Source organism: Arachis stenosperma, chromosome 3 (genome assembly GCF_014773155.1).
Source record: "Arachis stenosperma cultivar V10309 chromosome 3, arast.V10309.gnm1.PFL2, whole genome shotgun sequence".
Lineage (NCBI taxonomy): Eukaryota > Viridiplantae > Streptophyta > Magnoliopsida > Fabales > Fabaceae > Arachis > Arachis stenosperma.
Window position 1 is genome coordinate 167,896,752 of NC_080379.1, and position 9,120 is coordinate 167,905,871.

General features: G+C 31.4%; 1 protein-coding gene across 2 annotated transcripts; it reads right to left on the reverse strand.

The window, feature by feature from the left end:
• Positions 1 to 212: 212 nt before the first annotated feature.
• On the reverse strand, positions 213 to 7,327 carry LOC130967582 (tobamovirus multiplication protein 1). Of its 2 annotated transcripts, none has more exons than XM_057892506.1 (13): positions 6,857 to 7,327; positions 6,181 to 6,231; positions 5,732 to 5,765; positions 5,443 to 5,529; positions 5,296 to 5,347; positions 4,452 to 4,623; positions 4,217 to 4,312; positions 3,402 to 3,471; positions 2,734 to 2,798; positions 2,410 to 2,484; positions 2,245 to 2,320; positions 1,865 to 2,031; positions 213 to 1,146 (listed from the first exon to the last, which is right to left on the reverse strand). In XM_057892506.1, exons 1-13 carry the CDS (start codon positions 6,959 to 6,961, stop codon positions 1,123 to 1,125), a joined length of 1,074 nt encoding a protein of 357 aa, XP_057748489.1. In that variant the 5' UTR covers positions 6,962 to 7,327; the 3' UTR covers positions 213 to 1,122. The 2 variants fall into 2 exon arrangements, with proteins under 2 accessions (XP_057748489.1, XP_057748490.1); XM_057892507.1 differs by having other exon boundaries at positions 216 to 1,146; positions 3,402 to 3,462.
• Positions 7,328 to 9,120: the final 1,793 nt, after the last annotated feature.

Sequence of the window (9,120 nt, forward strand, 5' to 3'; positions counted from 1 at the left end):
CTACATTCTTGCATTGGATTTTATTTAACACGCATGCTCAATTTGAAGCATGCTTCTCGAAGTTGACTTTTTGAAGTGTTCTCCAGTGGATTTGGTCGAGATACCAAGAAAGGGAGACCACGTTTTTGTTGACCTTGAACGTAACATCACCTTGACCAAGTTGCCATTGTCTTTATTTTTGTTATATATGTTGTGGCCATCCCTTTATTTTTATTATTCTTGGTGATGGCCTGATGGGTCTTAACTCTCAAGAAACAGAGTCACAGGGCACTGTCATGCATTTATTGATTGTGGGTTACTGTCCCCAAGACCCCCCAATTTTATGGTGTTAGTGGCGCACCAACGAATACTTTTCTCTCAGTGCTGCTCGCCTTGTAATTTTCATGCAGTTTTAGGTCCCACAGTGATTCACACTCCATCTAGTTGCTTGACCTTTGGGGTTCTAAAATTCTATACCAATGCAAGTATTTTATCATCCTTTACTTTGATCTTTTGTCCAGTCATCAGAAAAGAATCCATTGAGATTCCAAACCATTATTGAGAACAAACCAATCAAAATTCACTAGGCTTGATGTAAATATGTGGTTTGTGACTCGAGCTGCATATTATTCTAGAATTTTGCTAAGAAACACTTTAAGAAAACACTTGTTAACGTTATGACAAACAAGAACACGTGTGAACGCAAGCCACATAACTTGTCCTAGCCAGTTACCGGAGTTAGTCGGGTGAAGAAATCACCTTGGCTATTTTAAAGATCTTCTAAGAACAGAGAAACCGGGGTGGATGAACATGTTCACTTTGCAAGAGTGTTATTAACATCGGACAAGAGTATTTCCAAAAAGAACCCAAAAACAATGACACATTCATTAGCATTCCAAAATTTGTATAATAGGAAGGAAGGGAATTTTCATATATCAAATTGCTGATATTTACATTTATATTTAGAATGTAAATACAGTGGGAACGTAGATCTCGATGCCCTAGAGCACTTGCACCTGCCTGCTTTGTTTTATCTCATTTGCATCTTCAGGGTTTGACATTCTTGAGAAATTTCAAGAGTGTGCCCAAAAGTCCATCCGAACAAGATATGTATTTGAAAATGTTATGACATCGATCATATATTCATATAGGGCTCGCTCTAGATGCCTGCAAAAATAACACGGCTTATATTACTACACAGTTCTTCATGTAGGACTTAAGTCTGAAACAGAGACTACCTGGAAACAAATAAAACGATAAATTGGAAATAGTTGAATTAACCTAAAACAGAGCTGGCTTAAGGAGTCAGAACCATAACTGATATAGAGGTACTAATGATAAAAACAACAAAAACCATGGATAGGAGTACCAAAAAATAAAATCGATATAGGAAACATCATACTAGCATGTGAACCATACTGGTTCACTAAAAATTGTCATTATTATTCTTGGATAGATGCACCATTTCTTTATTTATGCTTGATCATCACTTAAATACACCTTCCATCCACACTATTCGGAAACAATATGGTTGTGAATATTTAACTTCTAATAGTCAGTTTAGTTTATTCCATTTGAAGAATAAAATAAATAGAATTCTGAATTATGTTATCACGGGATTGTGCTCCCCATGAACCTTACAAACTAAATCTGACATGATCTCATCCATTGCCTTTCTAATATCAACATATTTGTAATTATAAAAGATTTTTGAATGGATGGGATCATGCAATGTTTAACAGAACTCTCTGTATTGATAAAGGTAAAGACATGGGGTAAAAATAGGGAAGATTGGGAGAGTCCATCGTTATATCACAAATTAATGACTGAATAATGCAAGTATAACTTAGTCTGAGCACAAACGGTAAGTTACATGATATAGTACCTGATTCTGCATGCTAGTTGTTGTAGTCCAGCGCTGAGGATTATGAGTAGCAACTGAACTATCAGCAACAAAAGCTAATGTTCTTGATTCTTCCTGTACATTAGAAGCTTCTGCAGGTGGCAATTCTCTCATTACCCACAGTACCACTGCTGATGGTAGTGATGAACCTGGGAGAAGTGAAAGCTTCAGATTTACTGGAGATATGAAATTCATTTCAGAAGGCAATTACCAATTGTAAACTCAACTAAAAGTTGAAGGGAAAACATAGACCATGAAAAATATTTTCACAATTATCACTCTCATGAGAGTATGAAACTGTGAAAGGGCATCAATAGTAGATTCCAGTAAATGAGCCATGAGAACTAATAAACAGCACATACCAACGAAATAATACAAAACAAGTAGAAGAGAGGCGTAAATATCATTCAAAGGCCACTGGTGCCAGTGATACAGTAACTGCAATAGAAAAAGTTAAGGAAATCATTAACCTGTCAAAAAGAAAAAAGGACATAGAATAACACTTGGAACCATTTATTCATACATACAGGAATATCAGTTAAAAGCTCTACACAGGAACTTGATACGAAGCACAATACAGATACAATAGTTAAACCTGCAACCTGAGAAACAGAATACATCAATAATCTATTATTTAAATTTAATGCACAAACATGAATGACAGCACAAGTCATTAGATTGTATGCATGCAACAGATCAAGAAGTAAATAAAGTGTGCTTCAAGCTATGGGTGCTATTCGCTGGCAGACCCACCACACCATTTTTGGAGCCAAAAGAAGTTAGAATGATAAAAAGATAAAAAAGAAAGGTTACATATTTCTAATACTCCAGCAGAAACAGCAACATAGTACCTTCCACATTTCAGATGAAGGTTGCTCAGCTCTAACTTTTCTCATCTTCAAGTACAATAGGATTCCTGTATATATATTTATTTATAATTTATAAAAGGTAATAAATTAGACTGTGTCTACAAAAGTAGGCATCTCACTAGCTACCAAAACTCATCCCAAATATATAATACACATTTTGAAACTACAAACTCATCCAAAATTTCAGATATTGCTCTTCCATTAGATGTACCTAACAAACTATGGCTTACACATGTTTACTATGTCAATGCCATGTGATCATCCATGTGCAATTCGGCCAGATCTGTAGGAAGTACCGTAGTATTGTACATGGTTTAATCTTATCATCTAGTTACTTCCCAGGATTCCTATTTTACAATTACATAGTGGTAAGAGAGTGTACAGCTTTTTTTTTTTTTGAAAAAAAAAGATCAAAACAGAGAACTTATCATGTCACCATAAAAAGCAGGTGTTTTATTAACATATTTTATTCATAAATCTTTTCAATATTGCATAATGCAGTTACACAAATGCTAAGCAATGAGCCTCATAGATAATCAATGAAATACATTTACACGGGACAAAAAAAGTAGAACATCTACTCAAGTACCAATCAATGCCAAATGTACAAAATTTTAGAATGGAAAAAAGCTTCAATAGAAGAAGCTCACCATAACATGCTAAAGCTGCTCCCAACAAAACCATTGCAATAGCAGAAAGATCCAAGTATACCTGCATGATCTTTATAGTCATTTAAACCATGCTTGAAACATTTTGAAAGACTAAACTATGGGAGCATGCATGATTCATGAAAACTTTCAAATTTAAAGAAGAGAATATCACACATCTGAATAACAGTGACAGCTCAGTGCCCTAAGCTAATTTCACATATGTACCAATAACTAAGCACCACTTGTCCAGCAGCTTCACTAAACCTAATACTACCTCCATCAACTAAACATATAAGGCAGCTAAAATATATTAAAGGAGCATCATAATTTCATCATCATCCTATCAATAAACAGCACAAATTTTCTCATTCGTTTCAGACAGCAAACTTTGGGGAAAACCTCCATTAGTCCTATCTAAAACCTACTATATTTTGAAAGGAAAAAGAATCTACAATATGAGTGTACAATCTTCTAACAAGGTTCCACACATCCTCTTGCAAATATGCTAAGAGGTTGGGTGGCTGCGCTTCATCAATAATTTCTTTGTTCTCATTACTTGAGCAAAAAGGGTCCTTCAATATCTTTCAAGTTTGGTATCAACTCAAAATAAATAGAAGCTTCATACTAAGCGTAAGCTTAGACTTCCTTTTAAAAATAAATAAAAATAAAAAGAACTCGTTTATACTCAAGGAAAAAGAATAGCAACAATGATTAACATAAAAAAAAGTCAGTTATCATAATGACACTAATATAATCAAAAGCTGGTGCATGGCATGGTAAATAATAAAACAATACTGAAATAACTGTTTACATACTCGAGAAGCCACTTCAGAATCAATGGGATTTTCTCCTAGGCCAATCCAGATTATTACAGCAAATGCCATCATGATGATGAAAAGTAGCAAGGTAACCTGAAGAATAAATTAATGGAAATGATTCAGAAAAGAATAAATAATTAGATAACTGTCAAATGAAACAGGTAATGTGATGCCACAAAGTGAATAAAGCATAACTACATGAGAAGAAACTCAAAGAAGAAATTTCACATACCAAAATAACAAGCTTTTGCCGATATCCAATACGAGAAAGACGAACAGGAAAACACTTTCTATGGCTATCTATGTTTGCTAAATTTGCATGTGAAGTTTTTTCTAACAAAGCTTCTTCAATAAAACTTCCTTCATAGTCATCATCATCATCAGGCTGATGGCAAAGGTCGACCCTGCAAAGGGAAACCCAAGTGTAACAACATAAAGTAGTTCATAATTGGCAGAAATGAGAACAAAGTAGGTTAAAATAATATGAAGGATAATCATATAATAGTAATACACGCACAAAAGAGGATATGCAACCTAGCACCACCTTAGAAGCTAAAAACAGTAAAACACCCAAGAGGACTCAATCCCCCCACATACACACCCCTCTTTTACCACCATGAATCACAACTCTTCGTGTGCTTTTCTTAAATAGTTAAGGCAGAATAGTAAGTGGTTTGAAGTACCAATTTCAGGACAAATATATATTTGACTCGCAAATTCTCAAAAAACAAGTTCTTGGCAAATTCTAGAACACCAAACCGAATATTTAATGCCACTCCTAAAAGATGCATGCTTGTTTGTGAATAACGACTAATGAAGCCTGAGAATTGCTCCCATGGAAGAGAACAATATATCAATAGTACAGTTGCAAAGAGGGAAAGCAAAAGAAGAGAAGTAAAAAGGAACTAATCATTGACAGAGGTTAATAAAAATAAGAGATAACAGTAAAGACCACTTAAGAGAGACTGTAAATATTTGCTATATATAAAATTACTCTAGCAAACACTGCTAGTGATTCAACATGCATATTCAAGTATAAAAATTCAAACAACACCAAAATAAGCAAGATTACATACCAGAAGGATAAAAGAAGAAGAAATGCTGCAAAAAAAAGTATTTTGGGGAAAGCTGCAAAACAATTTTCAACATTTCAAACTTCAAACATTTTAATCAAGGATATGAACTCGTTGTAGATGTCTAGTCAGTAGAGAATGGGGTCATACCCATAAAGATAAAACCACAAGAGTCTGACCAGCATCTCCATCCATTGCAAGCAGCAAAAAGTGCCAACACCAAGTAAACAAAGTAACCTGAAATTTAATACTTGATGGAATCAGGATAAAACAGCTGGGATAAAATATGAAATATTGCTAGCTCACAATTTATTCAGGAAAGCATTATTTTTCAAAATAATGTCCAGAAGTTATCGTGTCTGCATAAAACCAAGGTGCAAGAAAATAGGTTAAGCACGTACTAAATAGATTTGGGCAACAAAATTAAAATACAACTAACCCAGATTAGAGGAGCCAATCAATACATGAAACACCTGCAACCCATCATATTTACATCTCATGAGAAACTAAAATATATATACGGAAGCTGTTAATCATATATAGTAGCAGCAAGTAATAATTAGTGAACCTGAAAGCAGAAATTGGCATCAAAAAAGCATTCTCTGATCTTTACAATAAAAATAAAGGATCACTGATTAATATCCCCATGCTATAATTAATGTTAAGCAGGAATCCCTTTCACATTTTGGAAACTGGTATATAGTAAGGGCATAATTCAAACACCATTGCTATACCTAATCTGCAGTCTACTACAGTACTAACCAGTAAATGGTACTCATTCACTTATTACATGTTGAAAACACTCAAATTGGTAGATTTTCTAAAAAAACACTGGCCTACTGACTACTGTAGCAATCTCTGACATAATAGCTTGCATAATGCACTTACTTTTTGTCGAGTCCAGCCAAGCTCTTGATTACGCAAGTGAATCCTAAGCAACTGAGATTCCATAGGAAGAAAAACAGGCAGTAAGTAAAGGCAAAGAACTACAGTGCAGCACCCTTTTGCATACAAGAGCTTAATGTCTCAACGTTAAAGTACACTAGCCAAATTCTTAAACTGTATGATGATCAAGAGCAATTACAAAAGTAAACTTCTACGTTATTAAAATCTGAATCATGCCCTAAAACCTGCACAATCGTACCATGGTAACAGAACTCACTGCTCAATGATAACATCATATATCCTATGCTAATTCTTCTATATTAATTGATGCTAATGAAGCTACCGGATTCATATATAGAAAAAAATTTCTTAGGGCAAGAAAAAAAAAGTAGGCTACAGTTTAGGGATTGTAAAACAATATAACAGCTAAAATATCAAAATTCAAAATGCAAGTTTCGAAATCTGAATATCTTCTCACAAATTCCCCAAATTTTCAAATTACGCCAATCACCCATCCTCTTTTCATCGTTATTTTTCAATTCCAGTTCCCCACCAAAACAAACCCCAAATTGTGCACAACACTAAAAAAACCCCAAAAATTTGCAAATGCACGAACCAATTTCATATCCGAAAAGCAATGCCAGCGCGAATTGAAACATGAAAGAAAGAGGAGAAGAACCTGAAACAACGCAACGAAAGCAACGATTCCTTCAACAAGGGCAAGACCGACATTGACACCGAGCAACAGACGCGGAAAACAGTTGCCGCCACCGAGCTCCGACATCTTCCCACGTTGTCCCTTGTCGTATTCGCTTTTGGAAGGAATCGGTTAAAAAAGGTATAAACAGAAAACGAGGATGGGGAGGTGGCGCACACGTGCTCCAGTTTCACGCCATTGGGGATTGGATTGAGATCTGTGAATCCGTCACAGATTACTAGCAGCACCACCACAACCACATGACAGAGTCCAGTGTTGGTTCTCGCAGATTTTGTGGAGGGGCATTAATGGTAATTTTAGCTGAAAAAATGTGAAAATCTCGAGAGTTAGTGTGTGTGTGTCAGTGTGTGTGAGAGAGAGAGAGAGAGCGCGCAAGCGAGAGAGAGAAGGTTGTGTTTGTGTGGAGAAAAGACGCGTTGCTCTTCTCCTCTTTTTTTTTCCTTTTTGGTTTGTCACGTTGTCACTTTTTTAGGTTTTTATGAACAAAGAAGATTCCCCTGATCCCCCCTCTTTGACTTAATGCCTTGACTCTCATAATCCTATTATCGCATCTTTCCTTTTTATTTAAAAAAATTAAATTCAATAATAGGATTCTATATGTGATTAACTGCTTCTTTCCCTAATTAACAAGTTATTGTTACTGATTAATTGACGGAGAAGCTAACTTATTTCCCTATCTTCTCGAATTTGAGCATTAAAACCAAAAGCAAAAAAAAAAGTAAAAGTCAAATATATAAATTTATAATCTATTATTTATTATGTATTATATAATATTAAATTAAATTTCTTCGATTAATAGTTTAGCTTATTTGACATGTTCTTGAAGATGTTTTTATTTATTTTATTTAATTCATTTAAATGTGTTAATTAATTAATTATTTAATTTGATTGAGATAAATATTAAATTATTTAAAATTTTATTTAATTATATTAACTATAAATAATTAATTATATTAATTATTTAATTTGATTGAAATAAATAAATTAATTTTATATTATTTTTTGTCTTATATATTTTGATTATCAATTTTTAAAAGTGTTATAATTAATTATTTATTTGATTCGGTAGAGATAAATATCAAATTATTTGATATTTTATTTGATCATATTAATTGTAATTAAGAAATTACATTAATTATTTGATTTCACAGGAATAAATAAATTAATTTATTTTAATTATATTTTTTTTGTCTTATGTATTTTGATTAACATTTTTTGAAAATTTTATAATTAATTATTTATTTTATTTAATTAAAATAAATATCAAATTATTTAATATTTTATTTGATCATATTAATTATAACTAATCAATTACATTAATGATTTGATTTGATTGAAATAAATGAATTGATTTTGTTCTAATTTGTATTAATTTTTATTTTATGTATTTTGATTAATAATTTTTAAAAGTGTTATAATTAATTATTTATTCAATTTTATTGAAATAAATATTAAATTATTTAATATTTACTATAACTAATCAATTATATTAATATTTGATTTGACTAGAATAAATGAATTGATATTGTTTTTTATTTGTATTAATTTTTTGTCTTATATGTATTTTGATTCGTAATTTTTAAAAGTGTTATAATTTTTACATGATATATTTATAAGATATTTTTTACTTATTTAACTTACTTTATTGAGTCAAATAATTATAATTAATTGATTATATTAATTATTTAATTTAATTAATTCAAATATGTCTTATTTGATTCAATTTATTATCATGTTAATATTTGTGTCATTGTTTACCAAAAGTTTTTTTTATTTCCTTCCTTGATTCTAAATATTTTTATTCATTGTTTATATTTTATTTTTTATTTTAATATCAAATTTAATATTTTTATTAATATTTTCTTACAATTCATTATTTAATAGTTATATGTCTACCATTAATTATATCGTCATGAATATTTTTTTGTTAAAAAAACACAATTTCATTCCTTCTTCTTTTATTTTATCTATTTCTATATAACTTATTCACTCTAAAATGCCATATATAATATAAGAGAATCTCATTTTTTTACCAATTGTTCTAACATCAATAATACTTTTTTTTATGATGTATTATTTCTATTCTTTGATTTTTTTTATTAAATATTATTATTCATTATTATACTCTATCACTTTTATTTTTTATTTTTTTCTAATTATTTAAGTTTTATAATTTTTTATTACAAATTTTATCATTTTTATCACATACAAGTTAATTTACTATA